Below are 19,093 nucleotides of genomic sequence, written 5' to 3' on the forward strand. Positions count from 1 at the left end.
TGTGTGCGAGTTTGTGTTTCGGATCAAGTGAAAAGCCTTACCCACTTTTTTTTCTTAATAAAGTCAAATACATTTTATGCATTTTTTTTTCCTTGCTTAAAGATTTGCTCTTCCCTCGTCGTGAATCCTTCCTGCCTGATAACAGTGACATTACCATGCTCTAATGTTAATAAATTATCGTTACGTTTTCTTTCATTTTCTTGCTCTTAAAAGTATGTTCAAAGTATAATTTAGAAATCCTATCGTTCCTTTCGTTACTTAACGTTGCTGTGCAGCTTTCGTCACAATCCGTTCTTCCTCTGTTTGCGAAAAAAAAAAGCGTTCAAATAATAAACAAGATCGAAACAATCATGGTTAGTTTCTGCGCGGGGGGCTTGCGTGCTCTCAAACCCGGTAAATTATGTATCAGTTTTGATAAGCTGTTACACTTTTCTTTTCTGGCTAACTGTAGTCTCTCTTAATAGTTAGAGGGTTACTTTTTTATCATCGTGTGTATGTGTTTTGCTTGTTTTTGCATTTACTTTCGTTTTGTTTTTTAGTGTTAGGTAGATTTTCTTTCATCAGTTATCAATAGTTTTTTTTTATTATTTTTAGCATTTTTTTTCTTCATCTTCTTGTTAATATGTTTGTTTGTATAAACGTGATTATTATTTAAAATGTTCAACCACTGCTCATGCGCGCGCGCGTCGCGATCTCTGTCTCAGTTGTTTTTAACTTGATCGTTAGTCTGCTGCTTTCAGGGTGTGAGTGTGTATGAGTGTTGCTTTGTATAGAGAAATGGTGGTACAAAAAATATTGGTACAACGAAACAATTGCAAAAAACTTTGATATTAACTTTCTTCCCGTTGAGTAATTGTAAAAGCTAAAATAGTTTTTCTCTCTCAATCTGAAGTGTGTGTGTGGTTGACAAACGGACAATCTGTCTGTGGAGTATTTTCAGACCAGGAAGTGTGAGCAAAACGTGGCCTTAAAGAAAACAAACAAATCATGCAGAAGAGAACAGGCTTCGAAAATACGCTGAGTTCGATTATTCGGTGTCCGGGTTTTCTTTTCTTCTTTCTTTTGTATAAGAGGGCGGAAATGAAGGCAATATTAAGTGGGAAATATTGTGTGTGGGCTTTCCCGCGCGTGTGTGTATGTGCAACTAACGATGTTCTTTCCATCCGAAAGAATGCGCTTACCCAAACCCAGATCCAGAACCACCTCTCCTCGCTACTTAGGACGCAGCCTCCGACGTCGGTTCCTCTTCACCGGTTGCCTCCTCACCAGGGTCCTCGTTGGCTTCCACAGCAGCATCCGCCAAATCCGGCTCGTCGTCCGGATCGTCCGTCACTATGTGTATGCAGTTGGCCGTCGACGTCGAGTTGTTCTTGGAGTGGCGCAGCTGCTGCAGATAGTGGCGCTGGGTCGGCTTGTGAAGGGCCAGCTGCGCGAGGGCTTCCTCGATCGAGAACCACTGCCGCTTGCGGCCGATCGTCTTCGAGTCCTCCCACTCCTCCAGCTCCTGGGTGACGACCATGACGAACACCTCGGTCCGGTGCATGTGTTCAGTATTCTACAAATAAAAATTTAAACATCAGCAACTCAAAAATACCAACAAACATCACAAAAGCACTCACTTCGAAGATTCCTAGACATCGACCCAGTTCCCCGGTGACGCCTGCCTCCTCCAGGACCTCGCGCGTTGCTGTGAGGGAAGATTCTTCGTCCGGCTCGACGCCCCCGCCCGGGACGATCCAGAGCTCGGGCCGGCGGGACGATGTTACCAGGAGCACCTGTTGAAGAGAAGAAACGTTGAGATTAATGTACGTAACGTAACGTGATGTCAAATGAAACTCGTCGGCAAGCCACCCGAGCTACGATGCTATGGATGCGCATTAGGGTGCTTAGAAACTTATCTTATCGAAGCATGTAAGAATCCCGATTTTGAATCAAATTATACCACCCTCTTTTTTTTTGGCACCGCCTCAAAGTTTTGCGACTAACGTATTTTTTTTCAAAAACTTTGATGCATTTTGCGCAATTAGGTTTTACGCCGACTCGGTTTTGAGGTTAGAAATTTGACAGCTTGGCTGCACTGTTTACATTTTTTGCACGTGTGTCTCTGTAAAAATGTGTGTGCGTGTGCGCTCGTGACGTCACGCTGTAAAAACTTGACATGTAACTTTCTCAATATACATGCGATTTAATTTTGAGTTAAACATCACCATCGTGTTTCTCGGTTTCTCCTCGTTTCGAATTTTTCATCGTGACGTTTTATGGTTCGCGATTTTCAGACTTTCCGGCGGGACAGTTCCGTGAGAAGTTCTTTCGGTAGTGTAATGGTTTTGATTGGTACAAGAATTCAGACGGATTTTTGCAGGTTTTCATGTGATTTGGGTGTTGTGAAGAAGTGACACTTTGATGAGAAATCTCGGTCACCGAGCGGAGTTTTTTGAAGCCATTTGTTAAATTTTGGTCAGAAATTTCTGCCGATACAGGAGGTGCCCTTTAAGAGAAAAATGGGTGGATTTTCCAAGTTTTTATTGTTGTAAAGTTGTGAAAATTGCTGAGGAAAATGTTGATGGAGTTGAGTCATGAGTGAAGGGGATGGGAGTAGGCAACGTTTGCTGAGATTGGCGGCTCGATTTCTGAGCGGCTCAAAATGCAGGCGACTCGAGAAGTCGCCGGATTCGTGACGATATAGTGAAAGCAATCGCTGCCGGTTTGACGGATGATGCTGCTTTTCGGGTGAGAAACTTCCAATTGGAAATATGGAGCAGCCGTGACTGAATGGTTACGGTGTTCGCTTTGTTAGCGAATGATCCTGGGTTCGATTTCCATCTGCTCCAAACGAGAAAGATCAGGAATTATGAATTTTTGAAACTCTAAACATGAACGAAACATCAAAGTCGCTCAAACCGGGGTTCGATTCCCCGTCCTTTGGATTGGTAGAATTAGGAATACTACTACTACAAACTATATACGTGCTGGGTCTTTGTCCATTTGACAAGGACTAGGAAGTGCTAAATAACGTTTGAATCCGATTGATGCAAACGTTCTTTAGGGCGGGGCTTGTCGATTTAAGCTGAAGTACCTCGCGCACGGCTAGCCTGCGTAGAAATGGGTCACCGAAGCTCGGCAGAGCTAACACCTGCCAAATGCCTATGCGAGTTATTTGCATGTATAAGATTCAAAATCTAAAATACATGGAAACAACTCAATTTGTAAGAAGAGACCGCGTGGTCCCGTTTGGTTGGTTGCACACACACACACACACACACAAACATCACCATCGTGTTTCTCAGACGATTTTACATAAGAATCATTTTTTCATGTTGGGAGAATTGAAATCTCTTGAGAAAACGAATTTTTAATCTTGCAGTTGCAGAATTTACCATCTACGCGATCAATGTTGCCTAAAAAATCCAATTAGGCATCCAATTTCCCTTAAAAATATCTAGTTTTGCTTTATTATTTTTTGTTTTCAAGATATGGTCATTTGAAAAATGAGGTTTTTTGAAAGAAATACGAAAATCGCAAAACTTTCGAGCGGCACCGAAACAGAAGGGGTGGTCAAATTTGGTTCATAATCGGGATTCTTACACATTTTGATAGTATCAATAGTTCCACCAATTTGAGCTTGATCAGAAAAGGACGATTTGAAATTTGTACTTTTTTTTTGTTTAAAGTTAAGGCGAAATGACTCATATACGAAAATACTAAAAAATCATAGAATCGATCAGCCTTTTTGTGACTCACATACGAAAATACTAAAAAAATCATAGAATCGATCAGCCTTTTTGTGACTCCCTTAGGAAAAGTTGACAATTCAGTTTGAGCAGTTCATGGGAGAGAAAAATAAAAGAACCTTAAAAATTCTAGAGTACAACAATTTTTCAATTCATAAAGTACAGAACAAAATCCATAAAACAAAAATTCAGAAATTTTCAATTCAATTAGGTTTTATTGGTGAATAATCAAGATACAATAAGTTCTATTGAGGTACATAACAGAGTTTTGGAGTTCCTTACAGCTGTGTGTTACATCATAATCCATTTTGGAACAGTTATTACTTGTAAATAAAGGTGTCACCAAGAGTAAGAAAAAATTAAAAAAAACTTACTAAAATTGCAAGGGAAAAAATATAGAAATAGAGAAAGTTTGAAACTAGATGACAGTTTTATATCCTTTATAGATGTGCTTGATCATCAGCTCCCCAAGGGCCAGGAATTGCTCCGCCTTGTTACGGCAGGTCCGAAACCGCGTCATCATCTCCCCTGCGAGAGAAAAGAACTCTGGCAGGGTAACGAGATCTTCCCCGGTAACTTCTTGCTGGGCCGTATTGCCACTACCGGCATCGACCACGCTGGCGAACGATCGCCCCCATCCAGGAGGGAACGCTGAATTGTCTGCTGGAACCGTACGATGACTAGCTACCGGCACGGTTACGCTCGTACTTCGCTGAGGAGGGAGGGACGCTGTCACGCGGCGTTATTCCAGCACCCGAGAGGTCCTTCTTGAGATCGGAGATCGGGCGGTCTTGGTAACCCTGCAAGACGACCTTAACGGCTGTCTTCTGCACGGGGTCGAACTTGCAGAACTTAAAGTTTTTACCCTTCAACCGCGTTTTTCTCAGTGGCACTTTTTTTAACATGGGACAATTATGCGTAGAACGGCAGTAAAGCCCTATGTAAATTTTTATGTACAACGGGTAAAAAACACGATTAAAAACCATTACTGATCACTGTTTTTATTTTTATTTTAATGCAAAACATTTTTTCAATGAATCAATTATGGTCCCCTTGGAACGAGCTGTCAAGTAGGACCTTTTCTGCCAAGAAGAGGCACAAAGTTATTTTGTTTTAAAATGATTTAAAAATCTATTTTAAATCCTTTGGGGTAGTACAAAGTATCATTGTACTCAAAAAAATAAGCTTTATCGTTCTGAACAATAATATTCCAAATGTAAGTTTAATTTTAGGACCCAACTCTAAATGCCGTTATCATGATTTACAAAAAAAAAAAAACATTTTTGAACTAATAGTTTAGGTTAGAAACTCAACTTTGAATTTAGAGATAAGAAATTTTGACGAGGAATTCGGGCAATAAAGTGCGAACTGTTTTTAAATTTTTTAAGTTCCTCGTTTTCGAATTTTATTTATTTTATTTTTAGAATTATTGATTAATTAAATTTTAAAATTGTATTAGCTATTTTTGAATTTTCAATGTTTGAATTTACAAATTACCAAATTTTAATATTATCGAATATATATTTGAATTTGTGATTTATTGATTTTTATAACATGCATATTTGAATTTTAAAATTTAAAATCGGGAGATGTTTTTTATTTTCAAAAAACTTCAAATTGTTTATGAAAATAGAAGTCTAAATAAATCTTGACATCACTTTAAAATTTAACTTTTAAATTTAAAAATGGAAAAATCACATAGAATTGGCGTGTTTTTTTCTACAAGTTTGTCCAAGTCCAATTTCCTACAAGTTTGTCATTGACCGAACATGCAGAAAAATAAGGCATATTTGAATCAACACTAAACGTCAAAGCAACTTTTCAAAACAACAAAAGGTTTTTGTGGAATTGAGAAAACCAAGGTTTGTTTTAACACAAAATCGGTGTTGATTATATTCAACAAAATTTTTGTTGAAGCAAACCTCGTACAGGCTGATTCTACAAAACATTTTTCTGCGTGAAGTAACGGTTTCGAGGTGCAGTGATTTTTAAATTACAAAAAAATAAATAACTTACGCCCTTCTCAAATGTCATTTACGAGTACCATTGGCTCCATATACATAAAAATGCATTATAGTATGCTTGTCTACATAGTTTCATTGAAATCGGAGAGGGTCGGGTACAAAAGTGCAGGAAAAATTCCTGATTTGAGCTTGAATTGCTCTGCATACCAAACAGATAGATAGATAAATAAACAAAATAGACAGTTTTGCATTCTTCAATGAGGAGAGGCTATAAAATCACTCGGAAAATGACTTTTTTGATTTGGCCTTCTTCACCCACATTTATACTTATCGACTCAGAATCTGAACAAATCGAGCCGAACATTTCATTAGGTCACAAAACCAAAGACCGCGATTCGAGAAAATCGCTGGCAAAATGTGGACAATTTGTTTTAATTCCTATTTAAAAAGAAAGCTTGACTGGTGGTATTTTTACTGATGTTTAATGCTTCTCAATTTATGTTGATTTTCGCAATAAAACTCATTATTTTAAAAAATCTCGTTATTGGGCCCTTTTATTTTCCAAATGTTGTTCATAATGGGCCCTTTTTAAATGCAATTTCGAAAAGAACTGAAAGGGCACTAAAGCGCTGTCACCTGATTGTTGTTTTTGATGATGTTCATGGGCCTTTTTGTTTAGTTAGAAATAATGAGGAATTCAGCGGAAATTTTGATAATTGTTGAAGTTCTGGGATCGAATGGTGTAGATAAGGTATGTGAAACATAAAAAATGTTCAAAAGTGTACTGAACAGCAGCCGCGGGGCCGTATTAAATATGTGTTTCGACGAAGTTTTTTTCTGCAGAAATCCTTGGTGAAACGTAAACCAAACTTTGTTTGGAAGTGAATTAGTGTTAAGAATGTATGAAAAGTTCACTTTTTAACATAGAAAGTTCCTTAACCACGAAAAACTTACGAAAAAGAAAAGGGCACAATTGAACTTTTTTTTTCTGGTTTGGAGTGAACATTGTTATGTGCCCTTTAGTGTTTTTGATTTTTCAATAGAAAATTGTTTGCTATCAATCTGATTCTTGGAGGGCATGTAGGGAGTGTACTAATGAATGGAATAGTGGAATAATCTCAAATGTTTACGTTTTGGTTTTGTGCCCTAATGAAGTGTTTGGCTCAAAATGTCTGTGCGTGAGTGTTTGTATAAATTAGGGTAGGGTAGTCATCAATGAGACACTTTTGGTTTTCAACTTTCAACGATTTTTCTATTTTTTTCATCAATGCTTTTTGTTGCATTTTTTTTTCTTTTAGAGTGTTCTAGCATTGACCAAAATATGAGATCGATCTGACATCTACAGCCAGAGTTATTCAACTGTCTCATTGTAGACGCACTTGGCAGGAACAATGAGACAGAGGGGGAACAATTAGACACTCTATGAAAATCAATACAATACATCATGTTTTTGTATTGTTCCATTACAGGTGACTTGCCTTGAACATTTTAGAGCAATTTTGCCAACATGAAACATTAATTAACAAAAGATATAGTAAAAAGTATTTAAATTTTGTAAACTCCATAAATTTATTCCAAATTACTTTGTATTTTTGGTTAAATGAAGTTAAAATTCTATAAATATGCCAAAAATCACTTTTCATTCATGTTTTGAAAGATTTCCATAGATTTTGAAAAGTTTAATGAAGAAAAATCAAAGTGTCTCATTGTTACTCATGGGCTGAAATGAGTGGGAAACAATGAGACAGCCCTGGATGCTGGGTATATTCTAAATTTTGGCCATACCTAATGAAAGAACATTGTAGTTCAACTCAATCCCTATGGAACGTCGAAAGAAATATGAAGAAATATTAGTTTTGGTGTAAATTGCAGCCTACGAGCGAAAAAGTATTTTTTGTCCATAATTTACTTTTACACCTCAGAATCAAATATTTATGAATAACTTTTCAACGGAGCGTCCATAACCAAAGCCACTATTCTGGCAGACGTGTATTCAGTAGACACACCTTTCCTCCAAATATGATCCTGATTGGTTGAAACTACGACTTGTGAGAGCCATTTTATCATTGTTCTCCGTGTCTCATTGATGACTACTCTACCCTAACACATTTTAGTTAATGATGCATTCTGATTCTAGAACTGGTGAACTTTTCAAAATAACAAAAAGTTAGAACTTTGTTCTACAAAAGTTGATAATTTTTTTTCGCGGTTTTCTAATACGTATCAAAGAAGAAAAAAAAAAGATGGTAATATTCATTAGGGAATGGTGAATTTTTATCAGTTTCTGATGAATTTTTATCAGGTTCACATTTTTACAATTTTTGTTAGTTTAGTACTCAAAAAAGAGGTCATTTTTAACCTTCCAAAATTCAACTTTTTTGCTTTGCATTTTTTTGCTTGCTTGACAGACCACTTATTTGGAATTTATATTTACTTTTTTCCCCAAACAAAAATATGTTTGAGGGTTTTAATCTGTTTTAACAAAGGCAAGTTGCCTGCAAGTTTTTATTTTCCTATTTATTACTTTGAGGCAGTGTAAACATGATTAATTACTGAAAACCAATTGACGAAACTATCAAGCTATAATTCTAAGCAAAGTGCTGATGATATGCCTGTTTAACTAAGATTTATTTTTTATTTAAACGATTTACTCACCTCTTCTTCGGCCTCCGACCGCACGCAGATGCAGGCCGCTCGCCGCCGGTATCCGTCCTTATCGTAGATTCGAGTTGAGTTGGGTTTCTCCTTCACCATCTTTTTTCAATCTAATATTCCCTTACTTGGTAGATTAAAAGTTTGTTTCTTGTTTTTTTTTGTTGCAGAATTGCCGTTTCCGGAACTCGTCCGTCGGTAACAGTGGATGAAGGTGGTTCTAATTATTTGTTTGTTCTGTTTAGTTGGTTATTTCCGGCTCACCAACGGGAATTAATCCACCGGAAATCTATTCCGTTTTGGTACGGGTATTTCGAGAATGGGCACACAAAACGAAAAAAACACATACACGCGCGCGTTTACTTTCTTCTCACAATTGATTTCGGAGACTCCAGGAAACAATAACTGATAAACGCTTCTTGCACTTCGCTCGTCCTCGCGGTTTCCTCTTGTGAAATCTGCAATTAAAAGAGAGAAGACACTAATTAAAAATCAGTTTCCTTCTACAAGCTATTAATTTACAGAAATGTGTAACGGTCAGAGATTTGCTCTCGTGGCCACTTGGCCAGGTGCCCGCCGCCGACTTGCCAAGATGACCGGAAGCAATCGAACGCGGTTGACGAGTGTCGAATTTGCCACCTCCCCCCCAACAAGAAGATGAGATTTGAGGATCTGGAGAGTGTGGATGGGGGAGCTAAGCGCTGCAACGAGGAAGTGGGTGTACTGGGTGTTTGCGCAGGTTTTAACGCCAGAGCGCGATTTTGTCCACCAACCGCTGTGGCGCTGAGGAGATCAATTTCGAATCGCACAGATTGATCAACGATCGTTTAATCGTGGGCGTGGGAACACCACTCTAGCGAGGGGGAATGTATGACCGTGTCGTATGTGGACAGCGATATTAATTTTTATTGGGATTAAATGTAGAAATGTGTTTAAAAAGTTGTTATTTTTTCCAAAATTAATTCTTAAATAGATTCCAGATATCGATCCAGACCGCCTCCCCCCGCCGCGTTGATATAGCATACCGCGGGACACCTGGTTTGTGCAAAGTCGGCATTCGATGGCAAGATAACGAAAATAAAAATCGTGTGTAAATTAATGAGAGTCCAGCGCGCGCGTGATTTGTATTTAATCCGACCGATTCGCTTGCGCACGCCTTATCCCCTCTCGTGCCCTCTGCTCTCACTCTTTCGGTGCGTGGCGTTTGCAAATATGTAATTAATTAGGTTGATAATTTTTACACGCAGGAAAGTGGCAAATTCGCAGTTGTGACTTAAACATTTTTGCCGTAGTCCACGGGGAAAGAGTATAAATGGATCGGGTCTTCCGAAAAAAAAATGCTGATTTTAATAAGATGCTCAAAAATACATTGTTGTTTTGAACAAAAGGGGTTCAGCATGAAATAGTGTGAAATACGCAATGTGAAAAAATGTCAATCAAAGATATTTGCCAGCTTAAGTTCACGTTGCATTTTTTGAGAATGATAATTGGCTTGCGTTAATCGCAGCAATGATTATCGCCTCTTTTATCACGATAATAATCCAAGCTGAGAGGTGATAATTTGCGATTATTTCGTTATTGGTTCTTGCTTTTTAAACTACATTTCGAAACAATTTATGAAATAATAAATATTATTAACTGTATTTTTGAAATATGGGATCAACGTTTTTTTTTTACATATTTTCGTCTTTAAGCAATTTATAATAAAATAGTACAATAGTCCTTTAGTCACTCCATAAATGAGTCAATCTGTCAAGTGCATATGATCATTTTTATGTAAAATTGTCTGATCTTTCCGATAAAAATATTTTCAGATTTTTTAAAACTGACCTAACATTTGAGAACGTCAAAAAACAGCTTTTATAGCGGAATTGGTGTTTAATGAGCCCTAGATGATTTTTGCGGTGTACAGTCATGCCCCGGTTTTGCACGCCTCAGTTTTGTACTGCCCCGGTTTTGATTCGTTCAGCTGCCTCGGTTAGGCACGGCCCAGTGCTTAACTGAAGCACAGAGCTTACCCAAGTAACCACAAGCACTAAATTGAAGTATTAATTCAGTACTAAATCAGCACTGGAATGTTTTGAAGTAGTAAATAAGCTTTGCGAATGCTTTAAAGTACCAAAACTTTGCAAATCGGTCCCGGCAAAAAAGATATGCGTCGCGCCTCGCGACGCCCTAGACACCATTTGATTTTGCCGGGGCCGATTTTTCGAAAAAAATGCCAAACTTTGAAGGCCTGTACCAAGCTCCAGATTGCTCCAAATTTCAATATATACCAAAAGATGCGCAAGGATCTGGCCAACACGCCAATGATGTTTCGTTTTTCGTTTTCGTTTTACGGAGCAAGGTGGGGGACGCGGCCTCAAGTCAATCCAAGTCCGGTTTCTTGTGGAAAAAAGGGTAGTGGCCGAACTAGTATTGCATACCAAATGAACACCACCGGAAGATATAGGGGATCGGGAGGGGGAAGGTGAAAGAAAATTAGTGTAGGTGTGAGAAGTAAGAACTTGGATGACATGAGCAGTTACGTTAATCTAACTTCTAACTAAAACTGAATAAAGGAACTATGAAATTATAATTTAATCTAAAACTAATTTGAGATTTATACAAAGGAAACCTATGATGTACTTCAAATTTAAAGGAAATCAAATAAATTTACTGGTAAATGAATGATGAAAACTAACTTATCAATGGCATTTTTTCTGGGCTTCGTCCTGTCGCGTCCGTCAGTAGTCTTGTCGTACATTGCAACTAACTTTAATTTAACTGATCATTTATGTCCAATTATTCATTTCAGAAAACTAACTAACTTGAATCAACAACCTCAACTAAACTGTCTGAAAGTAACTTGAATCTCAAATCCCCGAAATTTTAATTACAAAGCCAAACATTCCTTTACCTATTTGTTAAACCTGTCTTGCTGCTTCCAAAAACAATAAACATTAATGAAACGTTCATATTTTACAAGTTGAACACTCGTTGTTAATACGACTATTTCGTGCCTTCCATTTCATTAGGGCACACAAGCTTTGCAAACAAGAGTGTATCCCTATCATACCTTATGTAAACTATCATTAAAATTTTGAGTGAAAGAGACACAATCCTGTTCACACCTGTGTCCTTTTAAATGTTAGGCTCTGTTTGATCGTCAAAACTCCAGTAGATCCTCGATTCGCAACAATGGTCGATACAACCATAATCCGAAAACCGTTAGTTCAACAGATTAACGAATTTTGTCCGATATCATTTCATTATTGATTGATCGAGACTCTATGGATTTTTGACAATTCAGAATGGTTAGTATACCACATGAATTGAAATCAGAGATTCTGATAGCATTACTAAACTGGCTTACACATAACTGGAGTCTGAAGTATTAAACAACCTAGAAGAGTTACAAAAACTAACTATTCTCCTAATATCAAACGGTTTTACCTGTTCCTAACAGATTTCACGAACAAGAATATTGAGACTCAAATAAAAAATTTCAATATCTTGCAATTTTACATATTATAAAAGGTGTGATTTCTATCAACACAAGTATATAAATATAAAATAAATGTGTGATATATATCAACATCGGAAACCATCTTTGCAAATAGCCCTGAAACGACGGCAACGTGTGGCTCCATCTCCAGGGACTGGCCAACACGCCAATGATGTTGAAAATAAACGCTTCAGTGGCCAAAATGGCTCAAAAAGTGACATTTTTGAAAAAATCTTTTTTTACGGGTTAAATCCCATTTAAAATTAAAGGGCGGAGCGCCAGCTCCTGTTACGTCCAATCAAGCTCATATTTTGGATTTGGGCTTAGTCTGCCCACCGGAACAAACCCTTGAATGCCCGCCAAAATGACGTTTTTGTTACATCCTACCCTTACACCTACATCTCACCCTTGCTCTGAGTCAGTACGAGCAGCACGCTAGAACACGCTTTGAGTGTTCGTGCCAGGCATGCACACCTTCTTTTCCGGTTACGCATTTTAACTCGGCCGGGGGTGGTACATTACGTAGGGTTTGATGTAAGTATAAGCGCCTAACCATTTGAAGTGTGCCTATCAACTTTCATTAAAGCAAAAACTGTTTTATTTTTAGTTTTAATTCAAAAAATTATTGTTATGTACAGTGTATTGTTTTCTCCTGAAATCTTGCCTAATTTTGAGTCGTGTTTATCTGTTGCTATTTCTTTTGTCGCGGTGTTTTGTTACAATTTTTGGTCCAAAGTATGTTATAAAAATTTATCATATTTTTAGTAATATTTGTGTTAATCCTTTAACCATTCCATAAATTGAGTTAGGGCTCAAACCTCACTTGTTTGAAAAAAAGGGTGAAGATTGAAAACAATTGACAGTAAAAGAGAATTTGTTTTATAAAAATCAAGTATCAACAGTAAGAGAATGATGAGCGTATTTTGAAGAATAAAAATGAGAATCTAGATGTATTAGATGTAAAATTAGACAATAGTTAATAAATAGAGATACAAAACAAGCTTAGATTATAGTAATGATAATTTATAGGACAGATAAAGAATTATTCAAATAAATAAATTCGCAATAAAATCAAAAAAAGATTAGGCGAATGATAAATAGACTTGATATTACTAGTACATTAAGGAAAAGTATATTTTTAAGGAAAAAAAACAAAACAAAGTTTGTTACAGCAGTATCAATTGGTAAAAAAGCGTGGAAAAGCTTTGAGAGATAAAATAATCAAAAGTAAGTAAAATCAAAATTAAATGATGGATATTAAATAGAAGAATCAGTGAAAAAGTGAGAATCAGTAGAGCAAAATAAAAATAGGAGATAGGTGGTAGCTGAGAATGAAGAGAAGAGAAACCCCGTTGTGCGATGTTTCAGGTACATCCACAGCAGTTGACTCAACATACTGCGAATCAAAACAATACCGTCTACAATCACAAATTACTTCCCTTTCCCACATTGTCGCGCCCCTTTTTTTAGCCGTCTCGACTCTCGACCCGCGGTGGTCAAAGGTTTACGATCCGTTTCCACAGGCCACCAAGCCAACGTGGAGGTAAGAAAATAGGACACTCGCAAGGAACCAGAGCTATACTGTTCTGATCAAGATAATTCGGATGATCTAACAGAACTACGGATGTAGTTAGTTATGCTCCTTCCAGGATGTCCCTTAGGGACCATCCATAAACCACGTGGACACTTTGGGGGGTATGGCGATTGTCCACGCTCCATACAAAAAGATTTTTTGTATGGACAATTGTCCACGAAGGGGGGTTGAGATAACCAAAAAAGTGTCCATGTGGTTTGTGGATGGTCCCTTACGTGGACGTCAACCGAAGAGCACGCAACAAGGTCAGTGCCATTGCATGCTCTTAGGTATCAATCCTTGGCCTGCCATACGATTATAATAATCGTATGAAAAATCATACTAACATAAAAAATAGAGTGTTATGGAATCGGAAATCGAAAATTTTCACAAAAATATGTATTTTTCCTGTATTTTGAAAATGCAATGTTTCTCGAAAAACGTTACTTAATACACCTTAAGGTGGTTGGTGTCTTCCTCACATTCATGTTGTATTGTAGGTTGTATTTACATATTAATTTAAGAGTTTTTTTAAATGTTTTTTATATATATTTTTTTAAATTAATTTTCTTTTTCTTTTTATTTTTTAAAAATTCTTGTTTTTACCAGAACAGCAATTTTCAATTTTTTTTAGCCAACTCTCCAAAATAAAGAAGAAAGGGGGGAGGGCTGTAATTGAATTTAAAAGTGCTGATATGCCAACATTCGGTGCACGATGGATGAGTTGTATACACTTAAGTGCTTATAACTTTTGATAGAGTTGTTTGATCTTCAATCTTTTGAACTCGTTGAAAAGGTCTTTCGAAAACCTTTCTAAAAATGTATAACATGACGAATTTCTTACAAAAACCACCTTTTTTACAATCTTCCGGACTTTTAATAAAATCGTTTTTTTAGCAAAACTTTTGAAGCACTTAACTAAACTATGTCATTTTCAATAGCGACTTATGGGACCCCAAGACGGATCAAATGAGACCAAAACGGTCCAAATCGGGTCAGCCAGTGCCGAGATAACACAGTGCAATTTTTTTGTCCACCCACCTACACACATCCACACAGACATTTGCTTAAAATTTGATTCTGAGTCGATATGTATACATGAAGGTGGGTCTGGGAGGTCAAATTAAGAATTTCGTTTTTCGAGTGATTTTATAGCGTTTCCTCAGTAAGGTGAGGAAGGCAAAAACTCTAAATTTTAGTTTTTTTTTTACAATATGGGTATCAAACGATCGGGATTTTTTCATACATTTCGAAAGTCATAACACATTTTTTTTAATTTTAATTTTTTTCACAAAAATACGATTTTTTGAAAAAATGAATTTATTTTTTCGTAATATGGGTATCAAATGATCGGATTTTGCTTTTTTTATACATTTCGATTGTAATAGCACCATTTTTTGAAAATACTAAAAAAAGAACACAAATCTACGTATTTTCGAAAAAATACTTGATGTTTAAGTTTTTTTTCATTATGGGTATCAAATGGCTGGGATTTTTTTTATAAATTTCGAGTATAGCATAATTTTTTTGAAGAAATACTCAAAATTTCAAAGTTTCAAAATTTATTACATTCGAAATGTTTGGAAAAATTCCGATCATTTGTTACTTAACTAAAATTTTGAGTGTTTTTTTCGAATATACGTATTTTTGTAAAAATTTTGAGTATTTTCAAAAAAGGTTGTTACCGTAAACTGGGGTCAATCGGGACACATGGGGCGAATTGGGACAGCAGTTTTAACCATGTTAGAGCACAATATTTTGATTTTTCTGGTTGGTTTCGGTTAGAACAGACTCTGGCCAACAATATGTGTACATCCATTTCCAAATTTAAAAGCTTTAAGTGCTCTAAAAACTGCTGTCCCTATTCAGACTGTAGTCCCGATTCACCCCAGATTACGGTATGACATTAGAAGTGTATAAAAAAAATTCGATCATTTGATACAAATACTGCAAAAATTTTGAGTATTTTTCCAAAAAATATGCAGTTTTGGTAAAAATTTCAGTATTTTCAAAAAAAAAAAGTATGTCGAATGTATGACAAAAACACGAACATGAGCAATTCTCGCTAAAACCGTCCCACTAGATTCACATGTTCTCAAATCGTTATGGCAATATTCTCATTCGATTAAGTGCGCCATAAAAACCATAAAACAACCTTCGTACCAATGAAAATGTTAGCCGTTAGCCACCTGTAAAGAAAAACTTGTTGTGAACAATGGATTTTTTCGAAAAAATGCCCTAGTTTGAAGAAATGATATCTCCCAAAATACATTACCAAACATCAAAAAGTTATATATCGTTGGAAAGGTATTCGCGAGGGCTTTCCATCGCACTTTGATAAACATTTCAAAAATATTTTTTTGAAGGGTAATTTTAAGGGTTTTTGGAAACTTACTCTTAATTTTGAATTTTGATCGTGTTCGCAACCACTTATCATTACGGAACCATTTTCATTCGAAAGATTGGACGATTTTGCATAAAACTAACTTGAGTAGTGTAATGACATAGTTTTCGCATAGTTATTAGCGGATGAAAGAAATTGACCAAAAAGGTTAAAGTTGACCCCTGAAAAAATATCCTAGCCTTAGCAAAGTCGCACAAAACCTAAAATAAATAAAGTTGTTTTTTAAATGCTTTTTCAGATACAAATTTAAGTTGAAAAAAAATATGGCGAACTTTTAGATAGAATCTAGCTTGAAAGCGGATTTTCATTGTTAAGGGTACACACAATACTATTTTATGTGTATATTTGCAAAACAAAGAGCCTACACGATGATTAATCATCAATTAGCATTCACAACTCATGAGCGCAGTTCAATGGAGTGAAAGAGAAACAACCTCAACTGGTTTAAACAAGTTCTCTCAGTTTGTAGTGGTTCCAATGTTTTCTCATCAAAAAATTATTTGCCGATTTGGCTAGAGTCCTTCCAGTCCAAACTATTTCGCCACTCCATTTTTCCCCCCAAATTATACGAAATCAGCGGAGAGTGTCCTGCCGAATAATCTCACCACACGGCCACAACATTGTATGTGTTGTTGTGTTTTGAATGTGGGTCACACCACGCTCAATTTGTGACCATTTTGGCCGCCACACATTCGATCGAGTTTCGGCAAAATGTTCTCCGAATAGGAAATGAATTGATTGTTTCGTTTTTTTCGCTTCGCTCTCCTACGAATTCGTCCAGTTCCAACTTTGAACCTTGCTTGCTTGTCCTCCGCTCTACCCCATTCCTCTCCCAAGCGAATAGTTGATAATCGCAAATGTTTTCTTCCAGCAGCGGTCGCTACGGCAGTTTTATTCTTCTCGCGGATTCCCGTCGTCGTCGTACTTTTGTAATCGCGAAAGGCAACCTTCAAATTAACCAACTCTCCTTTGCCAATCATCGCCCAGCTCTCTTCCATCCCTGCCCTCTCCAGTTGCTGATTTTGCGGCTGTTTCAACCATTTTTACACCTGTTGACGGGGGGAGGCGAAAACGATTCACTTTCTTTCTCGTTCCCAGCGATCACAGCCGAACTTCCGGCCGTCTACCCCAATCGGTACTCACCACCGGTGGAGCGGATTTCCGGTTCCCGGATTGGCCACGCGACAACAGCAGACACACACGCACACGCACGCACCCACAAACGCAGCAGCTAGCTGCGGTCGATGGCCGTCTGTTGTAAAGGTTTGCTAATTTGGGCTGTTTCCGGCAAAGCATCCATCTTGGGGTGGAAGAAGCTACTGCCGAGAATCGCTTCTCTCGCTGGGCTTCGTCGTCGTCGTCGTTCCGCCGGGATGTCCGCGCTCTCGTCAATGGACGACCCGCTCGCCGGTCAACACAGTGTCCGCGGGGAGCTGCTCCTCCTACTTCTCCCACCAAACCCACAAACCGAAACAGAACCCAGGAACCACAATCGGCGATTTCCTCGCGAAAAACGCCAACAAAACCCACTTTTCACAATCGCAATCGACGCGACGCCTTCCACCAGACAGTCCGCGCCACGAGTCGTCGATTTCGGAACCGCACACACGGATTGTGGTCCGGATTTTCGCGACACGATTCCTCCGATGGGAAATTATTAACTCACAAAAACCTCGAACAAGAAGACAACACCGACTTTGGCTGACGGCTGACAGCGCTGTCATCGGCCCACTGTGAAAGAAATGGTGGTTCGGTTTCCAAAGCGGTCCTAACTGGAAATTCAAGAAAATGTAGTGAAGGTGCTCACAGTAGGTATTTATAATGCGAGGATTTTATTTTTGGTTAATGAGTCCCAAAAATTAGTTTTGGTTCTCGTTTAGATTGTTTATTATTCTTATACACAAAGCGATGAGGATAATGTTTCGAATTACAATGATATTTTGAATTTCAAAAAGCATCTGAATGGGCTCAAAAATGCAACAAGTTTGAAGCTTCTCAACTTTTAAGCCTTTTTTTGAAGATTTCCATCCAGATCAACACAATTCAACCTGAACCTACAGGATATCTAGGTTTTACAACCCCCGGACGACACCCGCATTTCTTTTTTCAAAATTCTTGGGGAGGAGGAATAAAGGAATAAAAAAAAAATGAAAACCACTGGCTTCAAATCATATTTCCGTAGTAACAGCTCAATAGGGCGAATCTGCGTTTGTAAGCAAGCAGTCTATCCCTTTTGCACAAGTGACAGTTCACGTAAAGTAAGAGGGGGATAGACTGCTTGTTTACAAACGCAGATTCGCCCTATTGAACTGTTACTACGGATTTAGCATGTTTGGGATCGATTAAAAATATACCGTCAACTGGGGCGAATTGGGACAGCAGTTTTAACCATGTTAGAGCACAATATTTTGATTTTTCTGGTTGCTTTCGGATCGAACAGATGTAGACCAACAAAATGTGTACATCCATTTCCAAATTTCAAACCTTTAAGTGCTCTAAATACTGCTGTTCCTATTCAGACTGTAGTCCCGATTTACCCCAGATGACGGTACTGATTTTTTTTTAATTCCATTGTACAGTAGGAGGGCCTCGTGGCGCGGTGGTTAGCGGCTTCCGCTGCCGATCCCTAAGTTGCTATGGGGCGCGGGTTCGATTCCCGCCTTATCCTCCAGGCCTTCTATCGGATGGGGAAGTAAAACGTCGGTCCATTTGCGTAAAAGAGGTTTTGGGTGAATCACCACTCATATAACCTTCGGATCTAGGCGTCCGCAGAAACTTGCAACAGAGCCCACAAAAGACCCGGGGGTCGTTAAAGTGGATTGCTTTGCTTTGTACAGTACTGCAAAAAGTTAAATCATAACTCTACGACAAAATTTCTGTCCATTCTTCTCTATGGCTTAGAAGTTGCGGTTTTTTTTGTACCCCCGGTTTTTTGTATGGCCATTGCAGATATTTTTTAAAGTTTATGTCGCCCCCCCTCCTTTAAAATCAGTTCAAAAATCAGGGAGCAAAAAAATATTTTTATGGAAATAGAAATCTAACCAACAGAAAACTATTTGAAAAGCATTTTCCTGCGTTTAAAGTCATTTAAGCATGTCTGGATCCACCTCCGTGTACGCACGAGAGCAAGCAGCAGTCAAGTGCTCTGTGCTCCATCGTTTTTTCGATTTTTTTCGCCGTAGTTTACCGTGATTAGCCGCGAGTTTGCTCCAGCAGCATGCCAAGGGCCAGCCGTGGCCGTGGCAGTTCGAGTGCGGCCTCGAAAAACCCGCGAAGTTCGTC

The 19,093-nt window shown here is 38.0% G+C and overlaps 1 protein-coding gene across 1 annotated transcript; it reads right to left on the bottom strand.

Moving 5' to 3' along the window:
• Positions 1-45: 45 nt before the first annotated feature.
• Positions 46-17,522, bottom strand: LOC6043905 (diphosphoinositol polyphosphate phosphohydrolase 1). The gene is made up of 4 exons (XM_038253183.1): positions 16,955-17,522; positions 8,351-8,805; positions 1,620-1,775; positions 46-1,555 (listed from the first exon to the last, which is right to left on the bottom strand). Exons 2-4 carry the CDS (start codon positions 8,447-8,449, stop codon positions 1,217-1,219), a joined length of 594 nt encoding a protein of 197 aa, XP_038109111.1. The 5' UTR covers positions 8,450-8,805; positions 16,955-17,522; the 3' UTR covers positions 46-1,216.
• Between the last annotated feature and the right edge of the window lie 1,571 nt (positions 17,523-19,093).

The sequence above is a fragment of the Culex quinquefasciatus genome, chromosome 2, assembly GCF_015732765.1.
Source record: "Culex quinquefasciatus strain JHB chromosome 2, VPISU_Cqui_1.0_pri_paternal, whole genome shotgun sequence".
NCBI lineage: Eukaryota > Metazoa > Arthropoda > Insecta > Diptera > Culicidae > Culex > Culex quinquefasciatus.